The sequence below is a fragment of the Squalius cephalus genome, assembly GCF_949319135.1.
Source record: "Squalius cephalus genome assembly, chromosome: 16".
Lineage (NCBI taxonomy): Eukaryota > Metazoa > Chordata > Actinopteri > Cypriniformes > Leuciscidae > Squalius > Squalius cephalus.
In genome coordinates this window covers 12,545,186-12,561,061 of record NC_137137.1, presented here as the reverse complement: position 1 = coordinate 12,561,061, position 15,876 = coordinate 12,545,186, and the positions used below count along the sequence as shown (strand labels likewise).

The following is a 15,876-nucleotide window of genomic DNA, read 5'->3' as shown; positions in this document are numbered from 1 at the left end:
ACATACAAAGTTGGAATAGTATAGGAAGAATAGATTTAGGCTACATTAGATTTGGTATAAATTAGTTTTACATGTTGCCTATGAGACAAATGAGGACTTATCAACAAATCAGGCAAAATTATAATTTTTCAAAGCAATCCACAGAATTAGACTAAGAGAACATTTGGTTACTTGTCAATTAACAGACACTTCTTTCAAAGTGGCTAATTGCAGAGACAATCTCCCTGTAGCCTGAATCAAAGATGTTTATTAATGGAGAGAAAGAAAGAATCCTTTTTCCGGGCTTTATTTCAGATTTTATGCACTAATATGAAACGACTTAAATGTGGAAAAATGGCTACTGGTTGAATTAGGCAAAATATCAGAAATGCACTGATATTAAAAATTCTGGTTGACACTGAGATTATGACAATGACTTTTATGTTATGGACAATAACTGATAAATAGTAATATTCTATACTATTTTGTTAAGATACTTAAAAATAAAACACTGAAAACTATAGTCATTTAAATGCTTTACATTTTAAAATGTATTAAAATAGAAAACAGTTTTATTTATTTTTAAAAATGAAATACAGTGCCTACATAATTATTAGGCAAGTCAATATTCTGATCATAGTGTTTTCCAATCACATTTTACCAATTCCAAGCCATATCAATCTTATTACCTACTATTCATTTTTTTATATGTGATATATAATTGTTAACCAGGGCTGGAAGTGAAAGATGCCTTATATTCATAATTGCATAATTATTAAACAGGTTTTCTTTTACAGGTAAAATTGGCCAAAAAAGAGATTTAACTCACAATGAAAAGTCAAAAATTATTAAATGGACGTGAGAAGGATGGCAGGCAGCAGGGTCACAAAAAACAGGTTGAGAAGGAAAGATACTAACTGCAAAAGACTTTAAGAATTAAGGTGAATAATTAGGTGTGAAGCCATCAGGAACCCTTTAGTCTCCAGTGCCATTTTCCAGAACTGCCAACCTACTTGGAGTCTTCAGAAGTACAAGGTGTCAGGTTCTCAAATACTTTTCTAAAGAATCCTGAAACATGACCCCAACTTAATAAAAAACATAAACTGAAGTGTTGTGAAATACATGAAGACTGTGAGTTCATTTTAAGTCCATCTCCTACCCTGAAAGATCTGTCTTGCTCATTGTTAGTAGCGGCTCACACCATGGCTCTCTTGCCACCTTGCTGTTGTCCGACTTCACCTGGTTCTGGTACCTCAAGAGTCACTCTCAACCTATCTGTCCATAAAACTTTTTTTAAAAATCTTTTCATGACATTTCAGCTTTTGAATTTTATTAAGTGGGAGTCATGTTTCAGGATTCCTTGCCTTAACAAAGTCTCTGAGAAGCTGACTCCTTTTACTTCTGAGTAATCCAGGTAGTTTGCTTTTCTCGAAAATGATGGCACTGTAAACTAAGAATTAAGGCGAAGAATTAAGTGTGAAACCACCAGAAATTCATTAACATGCTTCTTTTCTTCTCCACCTGTTTTTGTGACCCTGCTGACCCAATGAGCAATTTGCTGTCAAATGGCCACACATTAATTTTTAAAATTTCTAAAGCGTTGCATCCTTCTCATGGGCATTTCATAAATTGATTTTTCAGTGTGTGTTAAATCTCTCTCTTTTTTGGCCCATTTTACCTGTAGGGAAAAAAAGCCTAATAATTATGCACATCTTAATATAAGGCGTTATTCACTTCAAGCCCTCATCAACAATTACATATTGCCAATTAATAATTATATACAAATCTTAATTGTCATTAAGATTTATGTGGTTTTCAATTGGTAAAATGTGCTTGAAAAAAATATGATAAAAATATCAACTTGTCTAATAATTGACCCTTCGCTAAGCCCCGCCCTCCTTAGTTACTGTTGCTACGCCTGACAAGCTTTCACGCCTGGCACGTCTATTACAGTATGTATGCACTGGTGTCAGACATTCCCAAGGAGATAATTAGTAATTTTTGGCTAACAGGTGAAATATCTGAGAGAGCAAGACAAAAGGGACTGCAGTATGCATTCGAGGAATATATCCACGACATAATATGCAACCGATTAGAGAATGATTTCATCAAAATTGAAGCTAAAGCCTATAGGTCCCAGCGCAAGCAGCAACCGCCTCATACGCTGACCATTCAAATGGGAAACACACAAATTGAGGAACATCTATGTTCATGCACAGCAGGGTAAGTGAAATTTGAAAATAATCTAATAATTATAAATCAAACAGCTTATCCATAAATCTTGTGGAATGAACACAAGACATTAGCCTGATCACTTGTTATCACAATGATAACATTCTCCCGCTTATATTTTTAGCGCGCCAGGCTACTGCTCACACGTCGTGGAGCAAACGTAGGTGTTTTTGTTAATCCTGTCAACATTTAGTTGTGAATAGGGCCTGCCACACTGCTTGATCCACGCCCGTCATTTCTCCCCTTGGGTTTTAGGTTTCGGGAAGGGGAAAAATTCCACCCCCCCCCCCGTCCAAACTTTTAGGATACCGGGTATCAGATTTGCACAATCCATACGCACAACGCTTTGGCATGTTGTTGGCCTGTGGCGGTTTTCGGGCGTGGCTTAGCGATGGGTCAATTACGCACGCACTGTAATTCACAATATTTATGTTTTTAATGTATTTTTGATCAAATAAACGTTGCCTAAGTGAGCATAAGTGACTTCTTTTAAAATCCCCAAAAGTTCTTTCAAAAATACTCCAAAAAAGACCCCAAATGTTTGAACAGTAGGGTAAATGTATGTGTGCTTTCTCTCAGGTGACCTCTCTGGCTAACTCTATGGACGACACTCTGACGTGTCAGTCAGGTCGAGGTGATTCTCAGGATGGTGGTGGGGGAGGCGGCGACGAGAGCGAGGATTTCGGAGAGTGTGTGTGGAGCAACAAACCTACCTCACGTAGGGGGGTCTTGGGGGAGCAAGAGCGTCTAGGGGTCATGCACGAGGACAGCACAGCCACCTCGTACAGCGATGTCACACTTTATATGGACGACGGCATGCCGTGTTCTCCGCTATCTATTGAGCGGGTTCCCTCTAGCACAGACACCGAGTACTGGGGCATCAGCAGTGGGGTTGGAGGCCGCGAAGACAGCCGGGATACAGAGGGTGGCGGGAGCAATAACAGTCGGCGGAGCACGCCGTGCACCGAATGCAGAGATTTCCGCTTGCGTGGTTCACACCTTCCTGTTCTCACCATAGAGCCGCCTAGCGACAGCTCCGTTGACATGAGCGACCGTTCAGATCGAGGCTCCCTCAGCAGACAGCTGCTTTACGAGCAGGAGCCTACGACGGGCGGATCACCCCAAGGGACTCTCAAACACAACCCTGCACCTCGCACACCCAATCCCTGCGCAGCACAGGGCCAAACACGACCACAGGGTCGCCCCATCCCATCCCCTCTGCCTACACACTTACCGCACCACGCTATGATGCACCAGCATCACCACCCACATCTTCACCATCCACTGCACCACCACCCTTTGCCACACATCCATCACCCCTACCCAGACCCCACGTCTCCCTCACCCACCCAACCTCCACTCACACCTCTTTCTTCCTCATCCTCCGCGCCCCTGCCCCCTACTGGCCTGGAGCACTCGGATGGGGACAACGACTCCCTGAACTCCACCACCAACTCCAACGAGACCATCAACTGCAGCTCAGGCTCTTCGTCTAGGGACAGTCTGAGGGAACCGTTGCCTCCTCTAGGAAAACAGACCTATCAGAGAGAGAGCAGGCATAGCTGGGACTCACCTGCCTTCAACAACGACGTGGTACAGAGAAGGCAATACCGCATCGGTCTCAACCTCTTCAACAAGTAAGAGATGTTCACCAAAATCTGTTACAAGATCAGTGATAGGACTGACATTGTGCGGTTTCAGTTGAAATTTTAATTTGAAAATTTAAATAGTGTCCTGCAGTCTAAATCTATTTAAACAAAATGTCCCCTTTTTAATTTAAAATTCTCATTCTATACACATGCATGTTTTTATTGAATAATTATTTTTAAATGAACTACAATTATTTAGAATGTTCAGTTTCCCACAATTGAGCATTCTTGTTGTTTTATTTTGTTTCATTAACAATTACAATTAGATCAGATTACTTGAGTAACTACATATAATATTTGTTCTTTAAAAAGTGCATTATGATGTCGCAAATATGGACATGCAAAAAAAAGTTGATTTAAAATAGTGAAAAAAAGAAATGGTAACCAATATGTTGCCATTTTTTCATATAAACAGTAACCTTAAGATCTTAATGTTAAAAACATTTCAGGGACAGATCTACAGATTTCTCCTCCATATGGTTTATCACGCCTGTCATATTTCATTTTTACATCCTAATATTGAGGAGATGACAAGCCCAGTGTGAACGGAACCTTTTTCTCACTTAATACCTGTGTTAAAATAATAGACGATGTATGACAGTACAGTGTTATTTTAACTTTTCCTTATAAATCATAGTTAATTATAAATCATAGAGAATTGATAATAAAAAGTAACTAACATTTTATGGATCAAGACTGATGTGTTATGAATCTTTTAGCACCGGGGGAACTTTTAGCAGGTTCCTTTAGAAAACTAATTCTGATGAGGAAATGAAACCGCATGCAATCAAATTAATTTTAGGATCAGTTGACGGAAATAAATTAAAGACCCCATGATCAAATGCAAAACGTGGGAACCTAAATCCGGATGCAAGAAGTCAGATTTAATTTCTGTTTAAAGTGTCTATACTTCTGTCTACCCTCATGTTGTTGTCAATATGCTCTTTTTTTGTCTTTATTCAGTTTATCACAGATTTACTGAAACAAATCCTGTCCTATCTGTTTAATCCTCACTCTCCCTGTCTTTCTCTCTGTCTTCCAGGAAACCAGAGAAGGGGATCCAGTATTTGATAGAGAGGGGTTTTGTCTCAGACACACCTGTGGGCATTGCCCGCTTCATCCTGGAGAGAAAAGGCCTAAGTAGACAGATGATCGGGGAGTTTCTGGGAAATCGACAAAAGCAGTTCAACAAGGATGTGTTGGAGTAAGTAATGATGTTTTTCCTGTCTTCCAGACCCAGACTGTAGCATCCATATGCTGTTCACACCAGCCTGGAGGCAAAAACAGAAACCAGACACTGGCTAAAAAAAATCAACAAATACATGTTGGCAGATGAATTCAGCAATCGTTCTGTTTTTCTTTCTCAGCTGTGTGTTGGATGAGATGGACTTCTCGGGTATGGATCTGGATGACGCCCTGAGGAAGTTTCAGGCTCAGATTAAGGTTCAGGGGGAAGCCCAGAAGGTGGAGAGACTGGTAGAGGCCTTCAGGTAGCCTCATGTGACTCTCATCACACCCTGTGCTCTTTTCTCTGCATTTTGTAGTTTCCGCATAAGTATCACCTTCTTTCTTTCTTGCAGTCAGAGATACTGCGTGTGCAACCCTGCACTTGTCCGCCAGTTTCAGAACCCAGACACTATCTTCATCCTGGCATTTGCCATCATCCTCCTCAACACAGACATGTACAGCCCCAACGTCAAAGCTGAGAGGAAGATGAAGCTGGAGGATTTTATCAAGAACCTTAGAGGTGATCCACCCCTTTCCATTGGGTCTAGAATGTCTTTCATGTCCTTTTTCTCATTCGTTTTCCCTCTCTTTTTCATTGACAGGAGTGGATAATGGACAGGACATTCCCAGGGATTTGTTAGTGGGCATCTACCAGCGCATTCAGAAATGGGAACTCAGGACAAATGATGACCATGTGTCTCAAGTGCAGGCTGTAGAGAGAGTCATCGTGGGCAAGAAACCTGTGAGTCAAACCATGTGATTCACTCATGCATGTCATACTTGTGTTAGAAACCCCATATTGTTGTTCAACTTGTAGTTAAAAGGAAATTTGATCTTCAGTTTGTTTGTGTCATTTAGCGTGTGACAATCCAAGTTGTATTTTGATATGCTGCGTGTATGTGTGTGCAGGTGCTTTCTCTGCCACATCGCAGGCTAGTGTGCTGTTGTCAGCTGTATGAAGTCCCTGATCCCAATCGACCACAGCGGAGTGGAGTTCACCAGCGGGAGGTCTTCCTCTTTAATGACCTGCTAGTGGTAAGTCTTCAAGCAGCACATATTGGTCTAATTACTGTAAGAAGATGTAGAGGAAAAATACTCCCTTTGGTTTAGATAAGACGTGCACTTATTAGTACAATATTTGCATTGAAAAATGTATACAGGATGTATAGGCTGTTATATATACCTTATGTATACTGTTTTTATTTATTTTTTAAATCAGTAAGAACATACAGTATGTTTCAGGCTTATAACTATATACTCATATTTAAAAAAAAAAAGTATGTATATATATATATATATATATATATATATATATATATATATACAGTACTGTGCAAAAGTCTTAGGTATGTTAATACCCCCCCCCCCCCCCCCCCCCAAAAAAATGGTTTTAAGTCAGTTATTTATATTTTTTGCTGCAGTGTGTCAGTAGGAAATATCAGTTTACATTTCCAAACATTCTTTTTGCCATTAATTGTAATAATCCAGTGAGATTTCTGTATGCACAAGGAATCTGACAACAGCCAGGATGATCTGATCTCACCATCATCGAGTCCGTCTGTGATTACATGAAGAAACAGAAAAAACTGAGACAAACTAAATTCAGAAGAACTGCGGGAACGTCTCCAAGATGCTTGAAGAAACCTTCCTGCAAATATACAGTACTGTGAAAAGTACTGGCACTTGTGTTAAAATGCTGTAAAGTGAGAATGCTTTCAAAAATAAATTCACAAATTGAATTTATTTATGATTTAACTTCTATTAACTATTTCAAATCAATATATGGTGTAACGACCCTTTGCGTTTAAAACGGATTTTGTCCAGGTACACTTGGGCATAGTTTTTCAGGTAGCTTTGCTGGAAGGTTTCTTCAAGCATCTTGGAGACGTTCCCACAGTTCTTCTGGATTTAGTCTGTCTCAGTTTTTTCTGTTTCTTCATGTAATCACAGACGGACTCGATGATGGTGAGATCAGATCATACCGGCTGTTGTCAGACTCCTTGTGCATACAGAAATCTCACTGGATTATTACAATTAATGTCAAAAAGAATGTTTGGAAATGTAAACTGATATTTCCTACTGACACACTACAGCAAAATATATAAATAACTGACCATTTTTTTTGGGGGGGGGGGGGGGGGGGTATTAACATACCTAACACTTTTGCACAGTACTGTATATACACACACACACACACACAATTCATTTGTTACAATCAAGCAATTTCTGGTCCTTGGTGAGCTTAAAAATGTCAAAAAATAATATATTCTTTATATATAAATACTATGAAAAATGCATATTATTATTATTATTATTACAACTATTGCTACTACCAATAGCAATAATAATAAATACTTATTATTGAAGATATAATTTGTACTAGTAAGGACACCCTCTTGTTCTTTATTTATCATTTTATTAAAAGTCATCAAAACTATTAAATGGCACAAATAGAAATATGAAAATAATACAGTGACCCAAAAAGTATTCCAGCTATTCAGACTGAATGTGTATGTAATTATATATATATATATATATAAAGATATATATATATATATATAAAACAAATTTTAATCTAGTGACAGCCTTTTATATATATATATATATATATATATATATATATATATATATATATATATAAAAGGCTGTCACTAGATTAAAATTTGTATTCACGATTAATCACACACTTATCATGAAAGCATACACCATTTATCTTCTTAACACATTCATTTTGTCATCATTTGCTATATCAATCGCTGGGATCATATTACCTGCACACGCTGCCGAATAGGGCCCTCTAGACTAACTCATATGTTTCTGTTAACGGGTGTCCCTTGTGCCAGAATCCATTATCACTGATGCATATTTTGATGGATTGTGATAGATTGAACTCTGTTAAAATTCTTTATTTTTCAGTTGACTCGTATGAAAAGATTTTTAATGAAGTTAGACCAGATCTAGTTTTTGAATTTTTATCTAAGATAAAATTTAAAATCCTATTTTAATCGTTCCTTTTTAATCTCTTTCTCGCCATGAATATAGCCTGGGTAGCTGGCATGGCGTTAAACTAAAAACAAACAAAAAAACATTTGCTATATCCAGCAAAGTAAACAGATTCAGATTTAAGTAATCAGATTTAAGGGTGATTCTCACAAAACTGTATTTTCTGCTTTTTTTTTTTATAGGTAAATTTAGGTGTCTTTTCAAAAAAGGACACTTGGAGACTCCTAAAGACTCCTAGACATTTTATAATTCATAAATGTATGCACACCATTTATATATATAAAAAACATTACAGAAAAAAAAAAACTTCCCTGAATTCACAGTATAGTATGTATGTGTACAGTGCAACAGCAAAGAGCTTGTTTACATTTTAGACAAGTCAAGTTGCCATACCGAACAGGACCACATGGAGATGCCAAAAAAACTAAACTAAACCAACCCCCTTGACCTGACTGCATATACTTACTACAGTGTCCATTCAGAATGACTAAACACAGCAACATACACATGACAAATCAAAACATTATCCTGAATTTATGTGGAAACAACGTGAATGTTTTGAAATGTGTCTGAGCATAAATACAATGTGCGATCAGTCCATAGAGAGCGCACATACACGGTTTGTTTTCACATCATTATAACAGACTCACACATGCTTGCTCTATGACTCCTGTATGTCACCCCAATCATCTTTACCTTGATTGCAATCTTCATCCATCAAAATTTTACTAGCAAGACGCTGGTTTGCTTTATCCAGCCGAGAAACGTAGTTTCATCTTGCCATACAGCGGTGGGATGTTTTGATATTCTGCTCAGTCTGTATTTCACTCGATTTGTGAGGTCTCGCACTCTTCAGAAACAATCTCAGAATATGACTGAGCTCTTGTTTTAAAGTGAAATACTCTGGAATGAATGATTCACTAACAACGCAATGTGAGTCTCTATTCTCTCTGCCACCTCTGATGTAATCAGCCTGGTTTTATTTACATTCGCGCTGTTTTGGACTGGTTGTTTAAATTCCCTTACTGGATCATTGGACTGAAAACTTTCCTGGAGTTTAGCAGCTTAAAATGATCTGTTCGCAAACAGAGAAGTGAAATCTGTTTAGAATATAAATTTCCGCCTAACAGGGTTACAGGTGCTTGCGCCATTCTAGATGCTCATTGTGATAAACTCCCGACTTCTAAGATCATCTAACTGCGTGATGTAAATTACGTTTATGACACAATTTCGCATGCTTCAGTATATTCAGTCAAGTGTGTCCAAGCATTTTTCTGTTAGAGTATGTATGTGTATAATGATCATAACTACATCCCAATTTTCCCTGCTGCAGGTAACGAAGATTTTTCAGAAGAAGAAGACGTCTGTGACGTACAGTTTCAGACAGTCCTTTCCCTTGGTGGAGATGCAGGTTCATATGTTCCAGAACTCCTGTAAGTATATTCATCCCTCCATCTGTCTCACCATCTGTCCCTCCTTCTTTATTTATACTATCACTCCATTCCAGCTCGTTTACACACTCTGCTCTCATCCACTCCATCTCAGCTCGGTGCTCTCTCATTACCCTTTCCTTGCTTTCATGTAGATGGTGTTTTGGTTTCATCCTCATGCCATCACCTCGATTGGAGCTATTCTGTTGATTTCTGAGAACGTCTGTTCTCTATTTATCTTAATCACTATTGGTTTTGCACTTGTTTTCCACTAACAAAATATCTAAACATCCTTAAAAGAAGATAAATTAGCTTAAAGTAAAATGTCTTGTGATTCAGACACTCTATTTTGAATAAAATTTATTTTTCTAACCTCATTGGTCAGTTGTTTTTTATTGTTTTAAACATAAACTTGTCTTTGCTTAAAGAAAAACTAATAGGGTAAGAAAACAATTTGCATATAATTTTGATAGTACACACAGTACATTTATTTTGTTTTAAGGTCCTTAGATATTTTAACTAGAAAACAAAACCAAGGTTATAAAAAATATTGTTAAATGTGTTAGGGAACTGGGTTTCAAACTTTTCTGGGTTTAATTTTAGAACAGTTCTTGTGTGTATCTGTGGACTTTTGTCAAAATGAGAGATCTGTAACTAATTACATGAGGCACAGCACATGCCTCTTTATCTGGTTCTCTCTTTAATTGACTGCATTTACCCTCTATCTCTATCCCTCTCTCTCAGACTATCCTCACGGTATCAGACTGACATCAGCAATGCCCGGCAGTGAGCGTAAGGTTTTGATCGTGTTCAATGCGCCGAGCCAGCAAGACCGAACACGCTTCACCAGCGACCTGCGTGAGAGCATCGCTGAGGTTCAGGATATGGAGAAATACCGTGTAGAATGTAAGAAGTCTTTTTATAGGATCTGTTCGTTCACACTTGACAGATCCAAAGCATGAGGTTATTTTCCTGTATGCAAACTGAAATTTCAGAAATTTGCTGTGTGGCTGATAAATTATTCATTATGGTTAATGTTCATTATGGTTATTGTCAGTTTTGCTAGCATCAACCCCTTATATCTATTCTCCGTAGCTGAGTTAGAGAAGCAGAAAGGTGTAATGCGTCCAGGGCTCATGAGTGGAGATGTGGGCGGGGTTGGCGGAATGAAGACTGAGGCTGTGAACGGCACTCTGGGAAGGCCCAGTCTGGATGACACGTACGCAGCAGGGGAGGGGCTTAAACGAACCGCACTTAGCTCCTCACTGAGAGACCTCTCTGAGACAGGTACAACACACATTCACACAACAAACTCCCCTCTATTTGAACTAGTCTCTCAAAAAATGCAAGGCATATTAGCACATTTAATTATGCTCCCCAGATTTCTGTGGATTGTAGAGTTTAAAAAAATACAAAAATATTTATATGGGGGAAATATTTATAAATCCACCACTGTTTGATCATGAATGCCATACTGTAACAGCTGTGGAGTGCTGAACTTCAGTATTAAAGTACAGATTGACAGACAGTGCCCTCTAATGGCACATAATGTCTTTGCATACTTTTTTTTTTAATTCAGTGGCTGTATTTTGAATGTCAAACTGCAATTTGCAGTGGTTAGTATGTGCACTAGAATGTCATTGAATGCATAGGTTCTACATTTGTTCAAATGTACAGTGTACATCGGAGCAGACTCTGTGTAAGGGCCGTGACACCAAGCCGACAGTCGGCCATAACGGGCCGTCGGTGAGCGTCTGTCAGGCTAGTTTTTGCGGTGTGTTCCACATGTCTGCAGCAGTTCGCCCGATTCAGCATGTTGCATCTGAGACGTCGGTGAGAGAGATCATGTTATGTTGTTTTGAGGTTATCCTAACTTTAAGTTATTTACGATGATTTTTAAGAACATTCTTTTCGGGAATGTGAATACTTCTTTTAAATTTGATCTTAAGAACAATGTTAATAAAAATAATAAGAAGATTATAAAAAACGTTTTTGGGAATAGAAAATTCTTAGCTTTTTTCTTAAGTTAGAAAATAAGAAATTGGCATTTAAGAAAAATGTTATTCTTAAGAATTAGTAAATCTGGCCCCAGTGCGCAAGAATAAAAGTGAAAGTGATGAAAGCAAGCAAAGAACTGTTCTAATTTTATATAATCTTACCTGAGCATTCCAATACGCAAATATTTTCATAACCGCATGAGCCGCCTGGAATTGAGAAAGGGATCAGCATGATTGATATTCAAAATGGTAAGCAAGTGCTGGTTTGTTTACGGTTTGTATATCTGCAGTTCTAGTCTCGGTTTCCCTTTTTGAATGACAAATAAAGACTTTTGATACCTGCTGATATAGACAGTTATTGCCTTACAAGCAGGTGCAGAACACACATGCTAGTTGGCAGTCGCCTGTAGTCCTTTTGGTGTGATGTTCAAGCGCAGCTTTTTGGCCCAGACGCAGCCAACGTGAGGCAACAACACGGTCGGCTTTTGTCGGCACTAGTTCTTTGATGTCGGCTTGTCGTGTCACGGCCTTAATACTGTATCACACAATGCACAATTCAAACATCTTGACTTTGGCCACCTATTTCCATGATGTAATAGCTACCAACATTTTTTAAATCTCTTTCTTTTCTCAATGTTTAATCAGGTTGCCAAGAGTTAAGACATATTTACGCAAATACAAAATAGCCATTTCATTTTGTCGAGTATTAATTCGCAGAATTAAACATGAATGTAATGTGGTCATATGATGTACTACTCTTTTATATGGTTTCTGAACACAGCTAATGTCGAGTTGAGTGCCGTGAAGTTTAGTTTTGTCAGTAGACGTTTGTGTAGACAATTTGAACACATAGTTCGTTGTAAACAGATCATCCAGGGTCAAACACCCAGTATGAGGTTTTGGACAATGTTTTCTCCATGGCCGTTGACCCTGACCTTGCTGTGCTTGGTTGGGTGCAGGAAAGCGAGGCCGTAGAAACAGTGTTGGCTCTTTGGATAGTACCATTGAAGTAAGTCTGACAGATCTACTAACTGCTCGTAATCACGTTGAAATGGAATGATCTTGTGTTTTCAGCTTCCTCAAGTGCATGAGTCCTCTGTACTGTATTTAACAAAAACGGCTTTGCATGAATTTGTGATTTTTGTTTGGTGAAGTGAAGCATGTTTTATTCCGTATTGTGTAAAAACAGTAATCTGTGTTTGCTTTGCATGCAGCATGTCTAATAGGTTATGCCTGGTGCATTTGCTACTAAATACTACTAACTAATGCATTGCTCTGGTAAAATAACGCCTCAATCAGTGTTTGAGGATTGCTTCTGTTTTAAGGTTCAGATACATGTTTTGACTGAGTAAAATGAGTGTGGCGCTCTAATAAGGAAGCTTTAGTTTGTTATATATACTGTATAGTCGATCATCACAAACATCTGACTGCATTGTGATTTGTTTAATGTGACACTGACATTTCTAACTTTTGCTAGATGTTTGAGGCTGTTTATATTTAATGCTGAAAGGCTTTTTGGTTTTCTGCTGTCCAGGAGATGCGTGCTCAGTCTCAAGCAACATTACAAATAGTAATGGTATTGGTACCACCGACTACTGTAATTTTGGTACCGTGAAAACCCTAGTGTACATTATGACACTAAAATGAACTTGTTTTGATGTTTTTTGTTTTTTTGTTTATAGCATTTTAATATCTGGTATTTATTGGTTATCTGCTATACATAAATCATTATTGCTTATCCGTATTGGCCAGAATTTTAATATCAGTGTATCCATGAAAAAAAAACATGCATTATTTATTTGACGAAGTAACTGGGGCATGTCTGTCACTCGTTAGTAGCAACACTGTCCATCCTCTCAGATTTTCAGTGCAATGACTGTCTGGCTTTGTGTTTTTTTGCACACTATAGGGATCCATCATTAACAGTCCTCAGCCGCATCAGCGTTTGCCCATGGGGGGCGCTGTTCCCAGCTGCTACGGGCTGGAAGACTACCGGCCTCACCGCCCCATCCTGAGCCCCGGAGTAGGGGTGGGGGGTGGGCCGGGGCAGCTTCACAATGCCATAGGCAATATAGGGGGGGTCCCTGGCATCAACGATCGAGGTGGGGGTCCGGGGAGCAGTTCTGGAGGGAGCAATTCCGGTTCCTTCCTGGGCTCCCTGTTTGGGAGCAAGCGCGCCAAACCCCCTGCTCCCCTTATTCCCCCCGGGCCACATTACCCGGCCCCCGTGCCACCTCCTACTACAGGAGGACCGCCGCCTCCGTCCCCCTCCGCCCTCAGCCAGTCAGACCCCGGTGGGCCTTCCAAGATCCAAGCGCTGCATGCTCAGTACTGTCACAACAACTTTGGGCAGCCTCCGCCCCCCTACCATCATCATCATCGGTATCACGTGCAGGTCGCCACCCCTGGCCACCCACCCATCCATCACACCCTACAACGCGGGTCCCTCCCACGACGAGGGCCGCCCGCTCCTTCACACGCCCAGCTCCAGCAGCAACTATCCCATCATGCTATGCAGCAAGGCCGTTATGGCAATATGGCATGCACTCCACCGCCTCTGTCCCCGCATTCGCCCCATTCACCCATCGCCCCTTTCAACTTCTACCACGTGCACCCCAATACCATACGCCACGTACGGGTGCCCGGTCCTACCGGCAAGCTTCCTCTTACTCTGTCTCACTCTCAGCCCCACCCTCACGCCCACTCCCACGTTCACTCTCATACCCACAGCCATCCCGTCCACGCCCACAGCCCTCACCCCTTACTGCATCACTCCGCCCATCAAACTCATTTCGTTTTCTCGCCGCCCCCTCAGGCACCATCCGCCATCACCGCCCGGCACATACCCCAGGGCCCCGCCCACTACATACCACAGTACCCGCCTCTTTCCTCCATTCCGCCTCCTCCACCACATTCCCCATTACCACCTCCGTCACCACATACCCCTCTCACCCCTCTTACCCCGCTCTCCCCACTAGCTCCGCAGCTCCCGGGACCCATGGGGGTGCTGTCAGGCGGCCCAGGGGGCGGAGGCGGAGGCGGAGCCAGCAACAGCAGCACGGTCGGCAGCTCCAAATCCAAACCTATCAACCGCATCAGCACGGTGGTGTGAGGGTGAGCCACGGCAGAGGGCACAGAGTCTCAACGCGGAGAAGTCGGAGCCCAGGCAAGAGGAAGCATACCATACTCAGTCTCTGTTACTTCCACATCCGCTTCCCTCACGTGTAGAGTGGGAAACCTGGCTGGCTACATGCTCATTGCTAGCCTGAAAAGCCTCTTGCTGTCCGCCGCCATACAAAACAAAGGCTGTGTGACAGCATAAAATCTCCGACTGAAGATCTGAGGAGCCTAATGGAGACAATGGTGAAGCAGATGAAGTGTTTGTAAGAGTTTGAGTTGAATCTGACCTGCATTGCTGCCAAAGGAAAAGGTTACAGGGGGAAAGGGGGTGCCAACTTAAATCAGACTAATGAATTTAAGATTCAGTGTAAGAAGACGATGATGGTGAACTCTTCAAACACTCAACATGGATGCATAACCAGACAGATGAGTGCAAAATATTAAAGAAACTGAACTTTTTTTTTCATTTGTAGTCTTTTCAGTTTTCATGTGTCTCAGATGACAATCATTTCAGGGTCAGTAAGAAAATGTTTGCTCGATACATTCCTCAAAATCGTCAATCGTATTCCTCAGCGTGTAAAAAGGGCCAGCATGCACTTAGAGGGATGCCAAACACTATATTTTGATTCTTTTACATTTTTATCTTGACTTGTGAGTGAAGGGACGGGGTGGGAATTGCTGGGAAAACTTCACTTAAATCTACATGGTAAAAAAATGTATCACTATTTTGGAACTATTTGAAACTGTTTTTTTTTTGCTTTTTGTTTTTGTCTTGAAGAGGCTGGGCATCAGGTTTGCAATAAGTCAGCCATAACAGTAAAAAACCTTTTTGAAGACCTCAGTGAAGTCATTATGTCATTTGCGCCTTTCATTTATTAAACAGAATGTGTAGAAAGAGATTTAAATTGTTTGGTAGATATTTCTTTTTTCTATTATATAAGACAATTAAGTCTAACCTAGCATAACAAACCTAAATGTAACATACACAAAAGAGTCATAACTAATAACGACCAATAATCGAGACATGGATGAATAGAAAAATCAGCACTGCATTTATTTCCTGCCACCTGTTACCTCAGCATCTCTCCTTCCCTTTTTAGCATTGACATTTCACTATTATTTTCATTTTTTTTATTTAAACAATCTCACCTGACCAATGAAACATTGATATTTGGCAATTCATTACATAACCTTAGTGCCTACTGCAAAGGTTTGTCATTGGCGGTTCGGTAAAAGTGG

General features: G+C 40.2%; 1 protein-coding gene across 6 annotated transcripts in view; it reads left to right on the top strand.

Moving 5' to 3' along the window:
- Positions 1–15,535, top strand: part of iqsec2a (IQ motif and Sec7 domain ArfGEF 2a) — a 79,945-nt gene extending 64,410 nt beyond the window's left edge. For 5 of the 6 annotated variants that reach the window (XM_079898041.1, XM_079898040.1, XM_079898042.1 and 2 more), the window contains 11 exons: positions 2,791–3,848; positions 4,903–5,064; positions 5,228–5,350; positions 5,441–5,607; positions 5,690–5,829; positions 5,997–6,122; positions 9,424–9,523; positions 10,265–10,426; positions 10,616–10,807; positions 12,477–12,526; positions 13,427–15,535. In XM_079898041.1, the coding sequence (XP_079754167.1) occupies positions 2,791–3,848; positions 4,903–5,064; positions 5,228–5,350; positions 5,441–5,607; positions 5,690–5,829; positions 5,997–6,122; positions 9,424–9,523; positions 10,265–10,426; positions 10,616–10,807; positions 12,477–12,526; positions 13,427–14,629 (3,483 nt within the window). In that variant the 3' untranslated portion in view covers positions 14,630–15,535. The remainder of the gene's footprint in view (positions 1–2,790; positions 3,849–4,902; positions 5,065–5,227; positions 5,351–5,440; positions 5,608–5,689; positions 5,830–5,996; positions 6,123–9,423; positions 9,524–10,264; positions 10,427–10,615; positions 10,808–12,476; positions 12,527–13,426) is intronic. The other variant, XM_079898045.1, reaches the window with a different exon arrangement.
- The last annotated feature ends 341 nt before the right edge of the window (positions 15,536–15,876 follow it).